The sequence below is a fragment of the Quercus suber genome, unplaced genomic scaffold, assembly GCF_002906115.3.
Source record: "Quercus suber isolate HL8 unplaced genomic scaffold, Cork oak 2.0 scaffold_1017, whole genome shotgun sequence".
Classification (NCBI taxonomy): Eukaryota; Viridiplantae; Streptophyta; class Magnoliopsida; order Fagales; family Fagaceae; genus Quercus; species Quercus suber.
The window spans coordinates 40,028-56,472 of NW_027070428.1; the positions used below are offsets into that span (position 1 = coordinate 40,028).

At 39.2% G+C, this 16,445-nt stretch overlaps 1 protein-coding gene across 2 annotated transcripts; it reads right to left on the reverse strand.

The window, feature by feature from the left end:
- Window positions 1–10,816: 10,816 nt before the first annotated feature.
- Window positions 10,817–13,812, reverse strand: LOC111994394 (small ribosomal subunit protein eS4z). Of its 2 annotated transcripts, XM_065768894.1 has the most exons (5): window positions 13,679–13,812; window positions 12,939–13,016; window positions 12,659–12,839; window positions 12,064–12,161; window positions 10,817–11,444 (listed from the first exon to the last, which is right to left on the reverse strand). In XM_065768894.1, exons 1-5 carry the CDS (start codon window positions 13,679–13,681, stop codon window positions 11,010–11,012), a joined length of 795 nt encoding a protein of 264 aa, XP_065624966.1. In that variant the 5' UTR covers window positions 13,682–13,812; the 3' UTR covers window positions 10,817–11,009. The 2 variants fall into 2 exon arrangements, with proteins under 2 accessions (XP_065624966.1, XP_065624965.1); XM_065768893.1 differs by lacking the exons at window positions 12,659–12,839; window positions 12,939–13,016; window positions 13,679–13,812 and adding an exon at window positions 12,365–12,587.
- Between the last annotated feature and the right edge of the window lie 2,633 nt (window positions 13,813–16,445).

Consider the following 16,445-nt stretch of genomic DNA (forward strand, 5'->3'; position numbering starts at 1 on the left):
GGCATGCTTTATTTAGGTCAATGAAGTCTACGCACATCCTCCATTTCCCGCTGGCCTTCCTGACCATCACTACATTCGCTAGCCAATTGGGGTAGTAAACTTCCCTAATAAAGTTTGCCTCCTGTAGCTTGTGGACTTCTTCAGCTATGGCTTGATCTCGTTCTGGGGCAAATACCTGTTTTTTCTGCCGGACGGGTGGAAAGAAGGGTGATACATTCAGTTTATGCACCATGACTGAAGGGTCTATTCCTGGCATGTCCTTGTGACTCCAGGCAAATACGTCTCGATTCTCTTTGAGGAAGGCTGTAAGTGCTTGTCGGATCATGGGACTTGCAAGGGTCCCAATCTTTGTCGTTTGGTCAAGCCTGGAGTCATCAAGGGGTATTTCTTCAAGCTTCTAGATGAGCTCCGTCGTACTCTGATGTTCTTCTATGCTCATGGCCTGGAGGTGATCATCCATTTCCATCATAGCCACGTAGCATTCGCGTGCCGCCATCTGATTTCCACGTATTTCCCCCAGTTCGTATTCGGTAGGGAATTTGATCATTAAATGATACATCGAGGTCGCCGCCTTCCACGAATTGAGGGTGGGTCGCCCTAAGATAGCATTGTAGGCAGACGAACAATCGACCACGAGGAACGCCACGTCCTTCGTGATCTATTGAGGATAGTCGCCTTTCGTTACAGACAATGTGGTCGCGCCTAGGGAAAACACCCTTGTTCCTCCAAACCCGACAAGTGGGGAATTCATCGGAATCAATTGTTCTCTGTCGATTCTCATCTGCTGGCATGCTGGGTAGTACAAGATGTCTGCCGAGCTACCATTGTCGACCAACACACGGTGTAAGTTGTAGCCTCCTGCTTGTAGGCTGACAACAAGCGCATCGTCATGCAGATGGTGAAGGCATTGCGCATCTTCTTCTGAGAACCCGATGATAGGGCTTTCTCTTCGTGCCATTTTTTGTGCTGAACCCGTCAACTGGAATTTCTGGACCATCCTGAGATATGTCTTCCGAGCCTTCTTAGATGATCGGTAGGCGTTCCTCCTACAATCATTCTTATGTCACCAATGGGAGGTCTGGGACGGTCATTATCCTGTCGGGGGGGGGGGGGGTTGTTCCTAAGGCGGTGGATCCATCCTTTCCTTGCTTATAAACTTCTGTAATTTCCCTTGTCTTATGAGTGCCTCAATTTGCTGCTTTAGGTCGTAACAATCTGCTGTGTCATGGCCGTGATCTCGGTGGAAGCGACAGTATCTGTCTCTGGAGCACTTGTTAGGATCTCCCTTCAGCTTTCTAGGAAAGCTCAGGGCCCCCTCGTCCTTGATTTGCATTAGGACCTAATCTATTGGGGCAGTTAGCGGGGTGAAGCTTGTGAACCTTCCCCCCGGGGGTTTAGAACGCCTCTCATCTTTTTGATGTCCTGTCTTCGGCCTCTTTTGCCCCTGGTCTTGTCGCGCCACTTCCTGCCTCTCCCTTTTTCTTGGCTTATCTTTCCGGGCCTGCAGCGCATCTTCCGCATTCATGTACTTGGTGGCCCTGTAGAGTACTTCCGACATTGTCTTGGGGTCGTTTTTGTATAGTGAAAACAGAAACCTACCCTTTCGCAACCCATTTATGAAGGCTGCTACGAGTATTTTGTCGTTGGCCTCATCGATCGATAGCGCTTCCTTATTAAAGCCTGTTATGTAGGATCTCAGCGTCTCTTAATCTCGTTGCTTGATGCTCATCAAGCATGCCGCTGACTTCTTGTACCTGTGTCCCCCAATAAAGTGTGTAGTGAACTGAGCGCTTAGCTCCTTGAAAGTGCTGATGGAGTTCGGCGTTAGTCGGCTGAACCATACCCTTGCTGGGCCCTTCAACGTTGTAGGGAAGGCCTACACATGATTTCGTCCGCTACCCCCTGGAGGTGCATTAGAGTCTTGAAGGTCTCCAGGTGATCTAGTGGGTCCTTCACTTCGTCGTAACTATCTATATGTGGCATTCAGAATTTATGGGGGAGGGGGTAGGTATTGACAGCTGCAGTGAATGGTGAGTCGGTGCGATTTACCAAATCATCAGGGTCGCTGGACACCCGTCCCTTGAGGGTGTTCATCATGGCCTCCATTTGCTCCTTTATTGCCTGTATCTCCGTGGCAATATGTGGTTGAGTTGCATCCGTGAGGGATGGCATGCTCAAATTCGGTCGCTCCGGCCTACTCGGAGCGTTACTGCCTTCTTGTCTTTCTCATTCTCTTCTATCAGCACTGGTGCCTTCTTGGTCCTGCTCTTGAGTGCCGTGACCTGCATTTTTCTAATGTAACCGTTCCTCTAGATCGCGGTTTTGCTTAGCAAGGTGCTCTACGGCGGCGGCCAAGGTCTGCACCTGCCTTTCGAGAACCGCTGCTTGGGTTTCGTCTCCCTGAACGTTGTTCATTGTTGCCATCGAGCGAGTTAGCACCATGCAACTCTTTTGTCCGGAAAGCGTTTTCTATGGCTTATCGATTCTTTCCCACAGACGGTGCCAACTGATGATGCAGAAAATATCACCAGTGAGTTGTACAATGCTTGTACTCTCGAAGCGACACCTGCACAACAAAAAGGAGAAGACCTAACAGAGAGCACCAGTGTGGTGCCGGCCAAATACCCTCCAAAGGTCAAGTTAGAACTTGTTACAACTCTAGAGTGCTAGAGAGGAGTCAATTATGCATACCTCGATTTGTGTGGGTATTGGGGGCTTTTATAGTAGTAGAGAGTTGACCTCTTTGCCTTGAAGTAGAAATCTTTTCCTTGTAGGAATCCTTTTGAGCGTAGATTACGGAATCCTTTCCTTATAGGAGTCTTATATTGAACGTGGTCTGCAAGTCATCATTTTATAGCTTATGCGTGGTGGCCAAGTCAAGTTTCTTACCAGAACCGTCAGCTTTGAGACCGTTAGTTTGTCCCAACCTCTTCAATCAGGAGGGGTCGTCAGCCTCATAAGGGAGTCAGCCCTTAAGGGTTCTCCATGACCCTTCAGCCTATCATGGTCCGTTAGTTTTAGGGCCTTCAGCCTTCTTTGTAACTTATCCCGTCAACATAGGCTGAAGGATCCAAAACGACGAGTTGAGCATAGGATGCCTTGTGGTATACTTTTGCCTTATCAATGATATTGTTAAATTGGGCAAAATGTAATTTTGTAGAACAAAATTGCTAAAATTAATGCATATATATATATATATATATAGGTGGGCATTGCCCCCTGGTCAATGTATGCCTCCACCCCTGGTCTCTCATACCCTTTCCCCATACTACATTCATTGTCTTCATTTCCCCTTGTTTCAATCTGTGTCACTCTGTCTCTTCACGTGTGTCAAAATGATTCTATACCCTTCTTTCTTTTCTTCTTCTTCTTCGATCTCACACAAAGCTAGCCATAGCTTCTTGGTCTCGTCATCCATTGCCTCAGCTTTCAATGCTTTGAAGAACTCCAAACAGTTTATCTTTTGTGTAATATTCAAAGAGAAATGTGGGTAATGGGGTTGTGGTTTTAGCTTCAAAGGAAGCTCATAACAGACCCACATTGGAAATTGTGTTTGACCCTTTCGAAGAGGTGAAGAAGGAGCTCCCCTTGGTCCCTATTGTCCCTTATGCATCGCTCGCTCGCCAAAAGTACACGGACCAGTCTGAAGCAGCCATCAATGAGCAGATCAAGTTGGTTTCATTTTGTTGGAAAATTTGGCTAAATAAACAAGCTTTGATTCAACAATACAAATCCTAAAAAGTTAGCAATGACAAAAATAAATAGATAGGGTTAGAAAGATCTCACAAACTAGAATCACGCAAAATGCGTTGTCTTTAAAGATTGATTCGTGTCACCCGGAGTAAAACTTGGTGTGAATAGCTCTCTTAGCCAAACAATCCCTAAGATTAGACTATAGTGATTTTTTCAAGTTGATCACACATTCAAGCAAGAAAAACTAAAAATAACCTTAATTTGCCTTTCCTTAAAACTAAAAATTGATGCTGAAATTTTCAATGGAGATGAGTAGAAAAAACAGAGCAAAACAGAGGGGAAGAGGTGGCTGTGTAGCTGAAAAAAATTAAAGAGAATAAAGAGAGGAATAGAGGGTTTTATAAACCAACTAATGTGAGGGTTTAGGGGCTGCAACGGTCACTATGCCCCAACGGGCTACTTGTTTAATGCCCAATGGGCAGAACCAAATTGGGCTAAAAGGAAAATAAAGGGAAAATGAATGAGGCCCAAGAGAGATAGAAACAAGCTTAAGTCTAACCCAAGCTCAACTTTAACCCGTAGCCTATCTCTAACCAATGTGGGACACAAGCACAGTTTAAGAGCTTGAAACACACATACTCCAACACATTTTACAATCTCTAGCATTACATATGAAGTATAAACGTACCGATATAAATACATTTTCATATAAGTGGTTCTTTGGTTGATTGTTTGATATATAATCTTTGTTTTGTGTAGTTTGTTTATCGGTTACACTGGCGTGTGTGTTTCAACTTTCACGAAGCCCATTGGAAAAAGGATTCTTGAAAAAAGGATGAAACTTTCTTACACAAAATGTATTTTCATTTATTAAGATTTAGGGGAAAAAAGAATAACAAACAAATAACTCCTATCATGTTTTTATTGTTGATGACCTGCTACACACAAAACATTTTGATGGGTCCTTTCCTCTTGGCCTATTATTATTTTTTCTTCTTTTTTTTAAATGCCTATTACTTCTTAGGTGTGCAGCTTTGAATTTATACACCTTTCTCATTGGCTCATGTCTTGGATTAAGTTCTTTTTTTTACTTAATTAATGAAATGTTTATGCTTGATTGAACCCACTTCCGACACAGGAAAGTATATTGTGAGACGGGCCTATGCTGCTATGCAGAGTCCCTTGAACATTTGGTAGATCCTATATGTCTGTAATACCCAAATGCACGCGAGGATTACTGTCTTTTATATAAAACAAAGAGTGTGTGCAACAACAATTTCTTTCCTCCCTTCCCTTTTGATTTATTACAAAATGTTTGGATCTATAAAGTCAAGAGTCTATTGGTCTTGTTCAATCTATTGCTCTACGGCTGTCTAGTGGGGTCCTCAAGACATATATATTGTTTTTTTAGCCAATTAGCGATGTATATTTGGATTAACTTAACATGACGCTTGACAAGTTTCAAACCTTATCGGCAAAAGATTTAAAATTTTCTTCTTTCCTCCAAGTCGTATATACCACACTATCGAACCATGTAATTTTGGAAAATTTATTGTCGATCGGTTTCATCCTCCAATTTTGGGAGTAAATTATTATCGGTTTCATGTTGAATTCCGTGGATTTGCCTTGCATATGCTTTTAGTCTACCTATTTATTTTAAGCTTCTCAATAAAATCATTTCTATTTTCTTCAAAATGATTTGAGGGAAAGAATAGTAAATTTTCTCACGACACATTTTGAAATAATAAGAATAGTAATAAGGTTACCTTTTTGTGTTCTTTTTGTTTCCTAAGAAAGTAAATTAAATAAGTAAAATTTGCACTTGATCATCATCGTATTATCCACGTTTGTTGTTTTTTTAACAGCATGGAATACAAAGTCTCCTATGTGTACAATGCCATGTATGCCTACCACTAGTATCCTATGATGAAGGATATAGCATAAGAGATATAGACAATAATTGGTTAAATAGTAATATGGATTATGATGAAATAGATTTTGATTCTGACAGTGATATAGATGATTATAATTATAATAGTAACACAAATAATTGGAGTACATTAACAGGAGATAAAATCAACCGATAAACTAATAGACATAATAATAGTTTGTTAGACATGAATAATAAAAAATTAAAATCTTTAGAAAATGTTGAAAGATCCATAATAAACACTAGAGTAGAAAGAAAGAGTGATAGTTTTTTGGACCTTCTTGAAAGAATGAAAACTTTAAATTGAACTTTAGAAAAAGAAAGAGAATTTGAACCTCATCATAGACCACCTTCAGCAAAAACCATGATAGATAATTGGCATAATAGACAAAATGATAACTTAGTAAGTATTGACATATCAATGAACATGACAGATATAAAAAATAGTAAAAAAGATAGCCTAATAAAGACAAGTGATGAACAGAATAAATTGAAGATACTAAAAACAACTCTGACAGAAAAGAAAGAAAGTAATCCTATAGAAATAATGCAAGAAGAAGATGACAAAAAAAGACAAAAGAGTAATAATAAGAAAAACGGCCTAATAATGAAAAGAACAACACGTATAGAAGATAAATAAAAAAGTGCTATGGAAATAAAACAAAAGAAGAAACTAGACATAATTGATGGAGAAAAAGAAAAAAGTGGTAAAAGAGATGTTAGAGAAAATTTAAAGACAAAATGATATCACCCTAAAGCTGGCCAACATACAAACTTTACGTAAGAAGTTACAAATAGAAAGTGACATAAAAAAAGAAAGACACATGACAAGGAAAGAGAAAGAAAATGAAAGACATAATAGTGCTAGTTTGGTCAAAGTAGTCAACAAAGAAGGGAAAGATAATAGTTACAAGAAGAGTAATAGTTTAAAGGAAGAAATTGATAAAAGACTAAAATCTAATAAAAGATCCATGACATAAACCCAAGATAATGGTTTAGCAGGTAAACCCATCTTTCTGCTATTTTTGTTAAATAAATGTTAGTTTAAACTTTGAAGATTGTGTGCATGATTTGGTCATTTGTTTCTTCTATATACAGGTGGAAGCTATTAAGAAAATCTCAGAATATGTAGCACAGCTGAGAAGGGTGGGCAAAGGACATGGTAATCATTTATATATTAGTTCAAATAATTTTGAAGTTGATCAATACTGACCATCTTATTTCAAATACATGGATGTTAACGTCTAAATGTTCAATATTTGTTTGATAGAAGTGGTTTTCTTGGGTGAATTTGCAGGTGTTTGGCACTTTGATCAAATGCTTCCCCATGATGCACAAGCGGCATGATCAAGAATTATACCCTAAATTCTTTTCTGTTGCAGTACTGCTGAATGTTTGGTGTTTTATTTTTTATATAGTCTCCCTTTCTATGAGTAGTTCTTTATGGAACTGTAACGATCTATGTGGTGTCAGACAGCTGGTAACTAGAATGATGTAGAGCTAAAGAGACTATGAGGTTTGAGAACGCTTAAATTTGAACTGAAGTTAAAAAAATTTGATGAGGATGACAACAATTTCGTTATCTTCTGTTAAGGAAACTATAAGGAATGCATCATGTTGGACTCAAGCCATTCTCATTACATCCTGTTGTACCAAGCCAGGGAAACCAAATTCTTCCATATCCATGTAAGGCAGATCAAGTAGATGGCTGTGACGCCAAGTTTGTCCCAAGGTTAGATAACAGTACACTAGAAAATCCATGCAGTGCCCATGAAACATATGTTGGGAGAGGAGGCAAGTGAGAGATTGACATATATTAGTTATTGACAAATACAGTAAAAGATGTTCATGCACATAGACACTAAGCTACTTAATATGGCACACAGCTTAGAGCAAGCTAGTATACTGCTAAAAGACTAGGCAAAAAGGAAGCAAACAAGCAAGCCCTTCAGCATGAGCTTCTAACTTTTCTAACAATTTGTAAGCTTCTAAAACTATTCTAATCATCATAATCATAATTATATAAGTACTAGAAGCCGCTTGAGCTTCCCGTCTCCTCCTTGCCTCTTCAATGATGGGCAACTTGATGCACTGTCTTTGGGAAGAGACACCCAAGGCTCTGTGCCATCCACAATGGTGAAAACATTGCTCTGATGCGTTTCAAACACATTGCCAACTGCATCTTGAATGTGAGTAGTTTCAAAGCTGCCCTTATGCTTCTCCCCCTTCTTAATTACTCCAACACATCCCCTTTTCCTTCAACCGATCACCATGACAACATTTCCTACACCAAATTTGATAAAATGCATTATCTTGCATGTCCCTAGGCCCAACTTGATGGTGTCATCGGCTTTAATAGTGTCATTGGCCCAACATTTCACTTTTGGAGGTCTCACATAGATTTGAGGCCACATGCTATGAGAGAGATGCTGCTGCATATGTGAGATACATAAGATAATTATTAGTTGAGATAGGGGGGGTTCTTTCTTCTTAAAATTCATCGACTAGACCTTGTTGAACTGCCAGAGGAATTACAAAACTGTCTCAGATAATATTCTCTACCCAACCAACTATTACACTGCTAAAAATATTGTTGAGAACCATTACTCTACCAATTTATGTTCAAAACCAAAAATCAATTGAAAGTGAGAAAAGAAGCCCAAAAATACGAAACTCCCAGACTTCTTTTCTGCAAGTGATCATGAAGCCAAGTACATAATACTTTTTTCTCAAAATTAAAGAGAGAATAACATACAAAATGTGTGCTCAAGTGTACCAACCTCTGCTTCATCATCAGTAATTGATCGGAGGCAAAATTTACCCTCAGTGTCATAAAGGAGAAGGAATTGATACAAAATCTAGAAATGGTGAGAGTTTCAACCATTTAGGCTTTCAAACTCTCTGCACGTGCCATGCATCAAGTGGGCTCATAATTTAGAGTTCATGTCAAATTCCAAAGACTATATCACTCTTTTCAAAATAACGCTATAAACTCTTTAGAACTATTTGTGAAAGAAGCTGGCTAGGAAATTAGTTGAAGTGAGCATGAGCATACCCCATGAGACACCGTTTTATGGGGGTACCGGGGATGGTTTAGGAGCCTGCAGTAAAAGCAATTTGAATGACACAAGTGAAACAAAGAGGCATGGCAAAAACATTAAACCAAAGGATTGGGCTTCTGTTTAGTTTTTTGGGGTCTTGGACAGGACGCATATCTAAAAAGAGATTAAATTCTATAAGGATGGAGTGTAAAATATATGTTTTACACCATCCAATAAGTAATTGCCACATTAGCATTTTACTTAAAATTTATTAAAATTCAATACATCCTACCACATCTAATAACATCTCGATAGATTCCTAATTTGGTTGAATTTATATATGGGTATTAGAATTAATTGAGTGTAATTGTGTTTATTTTTAAATATGTGATAAGATGATGTGGTATGTTGGAATTAAAAGGGTAAAACATGGGTTTTACACCACGTCCTTATAAAATTTAATCTCATCTAAAAATGATCACATGTTAATCTCTTAGCAAAATTGTTAAACCAAAGGATCTATCTAGTGCTTTGGAGCACTAGACAGGACACAAACACAACACATATCCAAAAATGTTCATGTGTCAATCTTTTGTATTGTCCAGTGCTCCAGTGCACTAAATAGAAGCCTCTCCCTAAACCAAAACACAAAACAATTTGCTCACAAATGCGCAACCCCTCCACCCCCCAAAAGCTACACATTATCTTTGATTATCTACTGCAAAATCAAGTATAGTAGGATGAACCATTGAGAATGAAGAAGATAAGAAAACGTACCATGATGAGTTGTGTCAACCTTGAGAGAAAACTCTAAACCTTGGCGAAGCTATAGCCTATATAACTATATATGCATGCAATCCATAGAGCAAAGAGTGTCTTTTTCTCTATCATGCATGTAGGGAGCCAGAAGAAGCCTCAAGATACATTGAGTGTGCAATATATCTTGAGACTTCTTCTGGCTCCCTACATGCATGATAGAGAAAAAGACACTCTTTGCTCTATGGATCTTTTAGGCTTATTGGAACTTTCCAACTCTGTGACTGTGTTATTACATAAGTGGCGTCAAGGAAAATTGAAAGATGAGGTTTATAAATTATAAGCTCTGCTCAAAAGGTCAGGGTTGGTATAACAGCCTCCCAGGTCCAAAGCTTCCTCCAATGCATCATACTTTTTTGGGGAAGGATTTGCTGCGAACTCTATTGCAGGACTTGCTGCAAACAGAGTTAGGTGGCAAGCCATGTGCATTTTTTTTTTTTTGTAATAAATAAGTGAAAGTAGATGAGTTTAAGAAAGCTCACGAGTCTCAACCACTCATCTCAAAACTCCTTAAGTGGTTTACACTCTTGATTCTATGCTGCTCAGTGATCGGAGTGAGAACATAACAGAAGGATACAATGTAGATTTCATTCTAAGCTACAGTATCAACATGCTGCTTCTCTGCTATTGATGGCAGTACTTCGCTAAGGTATTATATTTACAGTACAAGAGCACAATTATAGGCTTGGAGAAACAATGAGTTAGGTCTTTGTCCTCGCCGTCAGAGAAAATAAGGATAAGAAGCAGACTTTTGTTTTGTAGATACTAAATCAGATTTCAATCAATGTGGTAATTTGGATGATCGTACAATCCAGCAAGTATCCCAAGCTCCCCTGGCTCTCCAAGAGAACCTCTCCAGACCTCTAAATCAAATTATAGAATTACTTAAGTCCCTTTTTTCCATCTTTATGAAGAGGAGAGTTTACTAGTAGAAACGAGATCCAAATAGTTAATACAATCCTTAAAACTGATTCATTAACCATACCAACGCCATTAATAGTATAAAGATTCGAGAATGGAGAAGAAACTGATTTTTAGCAAACTGGAGAATGAATGATAACAGCCCATAGAACCGAAAAAAATTATAGAGATTGACCAAATGTTCCAAGAGACTAGACAAGACTATCCTAATACCAAGCTGTCAAATAAAAATTTCGCATAGCATCTCTCCAGAACTTCTTCAGGTTGTGAAGCCTCAGTGTCCAACTGACAGGAGAAGTTTGCCATTGCAAAATTCTATACAACTGAGATCAATAACAACCTAAAAGCGCAAGAACTCGAAATGCAGAGTAAATTAACAAGACCTGTAGATAAAATTTTCCAACACACAGTAAGCTGATCAAAATAGTCTGATACTTCCCATTGTAGTGCAAAACAAAATTAGGCATAAATATTGCAACTCATAGGACTGTCCAAAAACAAGTACAGCAAAATTCAAATAAAACACACCCCAAGCTAGCGGGGTCAAATTGCAAGAGTAAACTTCACCTAAGTAATCTTCTAAAACTATAATGGAAACACAACAATATTTAAGCAGCAGTAGTCTGTTGGCCTTGAAGCCTCTTCTTTGCCTCTTCAATGATTGACAACTTTATACCCTTGCCCTTGGGGAGAGAGACCCATGGCTTTGTGCCCTTGCCAATGGTGTACACATTTCCAAGACGGGTGGCAAACTCATGACCTGTAGCATCCTGGATGTGAACAGTCTCAAAGGTTCCCTTATGCTTCTCCCTGTTCTTAATGACTCCAACACGGCCTCTGTTCCTTCCACCAGTCACCATGACAACATTACCAACATCAAATTTAATGAAATCGGTGATCTTGCCGGTCTCCAAGTCCAGCTTGATGGTGTCATTAGCCTTAATAATTGGGTCAGGGTAGCGGATAGTTCTCCCATCATAGGTGTTGAGATAGGGGATTCCCTTCTGCCCAAACTGCACAGACCGGACCTTGCAAAGCTTGAACTGCAAGAGGAATTATGAAGATGGTCAAAATAACTTTTTCATCCAATCATGACAATGATTTTCTTCTTATAGGAAGTCAAAGGCAAGCCAGGTGGGGCAAGGCGCCAGTAAGGTGCCTCTAAGGCTGCAAGACAAGGTGCATTTACCAACGTGCTTGCCTTTGGAACCTAGACAAACAAGCCAAGAGCCATAAAGCATGAAAAAGGCGCTAAGGTAAGAGTATCAGTTTTTCCCCTAACCTATTATTAGATTATAAATTTACAGAAGCTTGTTGTAAAACCTAATGTTCAATTAATTAACTTACAAAAACTTGTTGTAAAACTTATTGTTAGTTTAATTAATTTATAAAAGCTAGTTATACAAAAACAATTAATAGAGCTTAAGCAGCGTTAAGCCCATTTTCAAATCAAATCATTAACAATATAGACAGTCACAACTGTGCAATCAAATCAATCTGACTAATAAGACCGTTGAACATAGCTTATTAGTAGGAGTTGCAGATATTGTATCCCATTGTATAAAGAATTCAATGATGACACTTGTTTTAAAAGCAACACCAGGAAGGGAACGCAATGACCCAAGTCCAGCAAGAACAAAGAAGTTATTCGTATTGACCAACCTTTGCCTCTTCATCCCTAATTGAGTGGAGACGGAACCGACCCTTGGTATCATAAAGGAGACGGAAGTTCTCATTTGTTTTGGGAATTGATACAACATCTGAAAAAATGAAAAGAGTTCCAAACTTTCAGAATATTTCTAAATCATTTAGCAAGCCAGTACTAAAGAAACCAGAAATCAACATGGCTTTTATAATTGTAGCTAATACAAAACCATTCACAACATTGCAGCAAACTTTGAATAGTGCTATTAGCATTAAAAGAATATCAAACAATAAATAAATAAGACGGAAGTGTGCATACCCATGAAGCCAGCAGGGTAGGTCTTATCAGTCCTAACCTTCGCATCAACCAAAACATGTCGTTGCATCAGAATGGAAATGACCTCACGGTATGTGAGTGCATACTTCAACCTGTTCCTCAGGATGAGAATCAAGGGCAAGCACTCCCTCGATTTGTGGGGCCCAGATGATGGCTTGGGAGCCTGTAAAAAAAGAAAAATAGAAAACATCATAGGAGGAGGTAATGAAAAGAAACAGGAAATGAAGTTCCAAAAGAATATCAAACAATAAATAAATAAGACGGAAGTGTGCATACCCATGAAGCCAGCAGGGTAGGTCTTATCAGTCCTAACCTTCGCATCAACCAAAACATGTCGTTGCATCAGAATGGAAATGACCTCACGGTATGTGAGTGCATACTTCAACCTGTTCCTCAGGATGAGAATCAAGGGCAAGCACTCCCTCGATTTGTGGGGCCCAGATGATGGCTTGGGAGCCTGTAAAAAAAGAAAAATAGAAAACATCATAGGAGGAGGTAATGAAAAGAAACAGGAAATGAAGTTCCGAATAGTCTACACGCTAATGATTTCACTTACAAATGCACCCCCAAGTTTGTCAAGCATCCAATGCTTTGGCGCATTAAGCCTCTTCAAATGTTTCTTCAAACCTCTAGCCTGTAATGCAACATAGTAATCAAGAACAAATAAAGGGTCAAAAATGCATCACAGGACATTAATAACCTACAAAGGCATTTCCTCTCTAAAAATTACCTTCTACTATATTCTTCAATAATATGATTAACAAATTAGAAAAATACACACTTTAAACAATACTGAGCATCTCAAAATATGAGAATCCATCGACTCACGCTTCCCCAGATCTGAATGAACCGATATGTACAATGCCTGCCAATTCCAGCCCCTCCCCACACCCTCAAAACACTCAAAATACATAGATACTTTTGTAAGTAAATAAAACACATTTGTATTCAAATTCCTTAAAGTTCTGCTGAATTTCTCCCATTAAAAAAGCTCACTAGCTATTCATTCAAAGCAGAACAACCTAATGAACACAAAAACAAAACAAAATGAAGAAATGGAATATGGGATCTCTATATTACGGATTTAAGTGAAATAAATCATTAGCAGAAAAACCCATGATGGTTCCTAATCCACCAGTAACACAAAGATAAAGCCATATGAATCCCCTAACGCTGGAACCAAATTAAGATTAGGAAATGAAATGTAAACATGTATAGTATATTCAACGAAGTACAAAAGAAAACGTTGTTATTGATGGGAAAATAGTGGGGAAGATAGAGCGGTGAAAATCGAACCATGTTGGAGTTGTGATATCGTAGATCTCGGCGCCGACGTTGGAGCTGGTCTTCTCACTCGGCTGCACCTGCGAAACAAAGAGCTAGGGCGACCATAAACCCTAGCTCACTATTTATATGCTCGAAACTGAGGCTTATTCCTTCTATCTATGCACTATAATTACAGAAGTGCCATTATGAACTTTTCATACGACGCCGTTTATAGCCCCATTTAACAAAGGGTTCTTCTATTACCAAAAACAAAAAAAAAAAAAATCCCACAAATATTTTCACAATTGTCGACCTACCTAAGTCAATGAGCACTAAAGAGCATTCACGATTACTTTAGGCTGCGTTTGAATTGGTGATAAACAATTTCAGGAAATCATTTTCCACATTTTCTGCGTGTTTGGCAGTTACGAAAAATCCGAAAAATCCTTCCTATTTTCCCTTAGACAACAGAAATGCATTTTTGTTCCTATTTTCACTTCAATTGATTTCCAGAGAGAGAGAGAGAGAGAGAGAGAGAGCGCAACGTCACCGGCAAACTCCGAGCTCCAGTCCGACGATCGCACGCACCAGATCGCACCGGTCTTGTCACCGACGAACCCTGAGCACCGCACCGCTCTATCTCGCCTTCAATCTCGCCTCCGCTTGATCTCGCCTCCACCGCGTGTTCTCGCCTTCAACCCAGAGCCTTCGACCTACCGATCTTCGACCTTCAACCGTCGATCTTCGACCCATTGGTTTTTTTTGTTGATGTTGTGGTGGTGTAGTGGTTGATTCCTATGGGTTGAATTGAAGTTTGTTCTGTTGATTGAGATTTTTGATTTTTGTACTGTGATTTTGAAATTTTCTGCAATAAAATTTGTTTGGATACTGAGAAAATAGTTGAGAAAATGTGAAAAATTTGTAGGAAAATAACATTTTTAGAATAGAACTAAACACATGAAAACATTTTCTACAACAATTTTCATAATATAACCAAACACTTGAAAATATTTTCCTTTTCCAAAAAATAGCATTTCTGGAAAATAGACTTTTTCGTAAAATATTTTACGAGAATCAAACGGACCATTTGTCTAAAACTTTTGGAAAAAATGCTTAAGCCTGAACTTTTGGGTTGTAACTCTTATACCCCTTAAACTTTCATTTAAGCCAATTTAGTACCCGAACCATATACATTTGCCAAATTACAACTTTTGTTTGTTCACCGTTTGACACTAACGATCTACTCAACTCACCTGATACACACATGCAAAAAAAAAAAATTCCAAACCCATTGAGAAAGGACAAAATGTTCAGTGGAGAGAAGATCATCGGGGTCCTCAATCTAAAAACGACGGTAGCTCCTCCCCCCAAAATCCAATCCCAACCATCTATCATCATCACAATCTCACTTCTCAAATATACACAGATATAGGGGATTTTTAAGAAAATAACAATAAAACCTAAACAATATTATTAATTAGGCAACGTTTCAAACATATTGCATTTCTAACAATTCGACTTCAGAAGAGTCGATTTCACTGTTCACATCTATTTTTTTTATAAAAAAATCGAGTTTTTTGTAGTCTTCTTCTACACATAGAAATCGACTTCGGTGGAGTCGTCTTCAATACAAAGAAAACGACTCCAGTGAAGTCGTTTTCCTTGTATTGAAAACGACTCCACTGGAGTCGTTTTCTTTGTCCAAAACCCAGAACTTCGTTCTTCGCTCTTCGTCCAAAAAACCCCAAAACCCAGAACTTCGTTCTTCGTCCAAAACCCCAAAACCCAGAACTTCGTTCTTCGTTCTTCGTCCAAAAAACCCCAAAACCCAGAACTTCGTTCTTCGGTCTTTGTCCATGCAAACCCCGACGAGCGTGACCGACGAACGACGAACGAGCGCCTGGGTTTCTTGCCGTGACCAACGAACGAGCGCCTGGGTTTCTTGCCGACGAACCCAGGCGCCGATTCTGACCGACGAATCCAGCAACACCGACGAGCAAACGAAGGAACACGCTCGGATTCGGAGAAGAACACGCTCGTCGGCGCCTGGGTTCGTCGGCGCCTGCGTTCGTCGGCAAGAAACCCAGGCGCTCGTTCGTCGGTTCGTTTGCTCGGTTCGCTTGCTGGGTTCTGTGACGGCGCATGGGATCGCTGGGTTCGTCGGTCACGGCAAGTGTTTTTTGGCGCATGCGATCTCTTCTGGGTTCGTCGGAGAAGGGAGTCGTTTTCAGTGGAGTCTTTGTTAGTCTGGACAAAGAAAACGACTCCAGTGGAGTCGTTTTCAGTACAAGGAAAACGACTTCACTGGAGTCGTTTTCTTTGTACTTAACACAACTCCGCTGAAGTCGATTTCTATGTGTAGTAGGTGACTACAAAAAACTCGATTTTTTTATCTAAAAAAATAGATGTGAACAGTGAAATCGACTCCTCTAAAGTCGAATTGTTAGAAATGCAATATGTTTGAAACGTTACCTAATTAATAATATTGTTTAAGTTTTGTTGTTATTTTCTTAAAAATCCCCAAAAAAAAAAAAAAAATCCCACAAATATTTTCACAATTGTCAACCTACCTAAGTCAATGACCACTAAAGAGCATTCACGATTACTTTAGCCTGCGTTTGAATTGGTGGTAAACAATTTCAAGAAATCATTTTTCACATTTTTTGCGTGTTTGGCAGTTATGGAAAATCCGAAAAATCACTTTATTCCCTTAGACAACGGAAATGCATTTTTGTTCATATTTTCACTTCAATTGATTTTCGGAGAGAGAGAGAGAGAGAGAGAGAGAGAGAGAGCG

What these genes read in the sequence shown, in the direction of transcription:
- LOC111994394 (XM_065768894.1), bottom strand. An exon ending in ACAAACTTGGGGGTGCATTT is followed by an intron (nt 12,840 to 12,938) that starts GTAAGTGAAATC and finishes CTTTTTTTACAG; the next exon opens with GCTCCCAAGCCATCATCTGG. An exon ending in TTAGGGATGAAGAGGCAAAG is followed by an intron (nt 11,445 to 12,063) that starts GTTGGTCAATAC and finishes TTCCTCTTGCAG; the next exon opens with TTCAAGCTTTGCAAGGTCCG.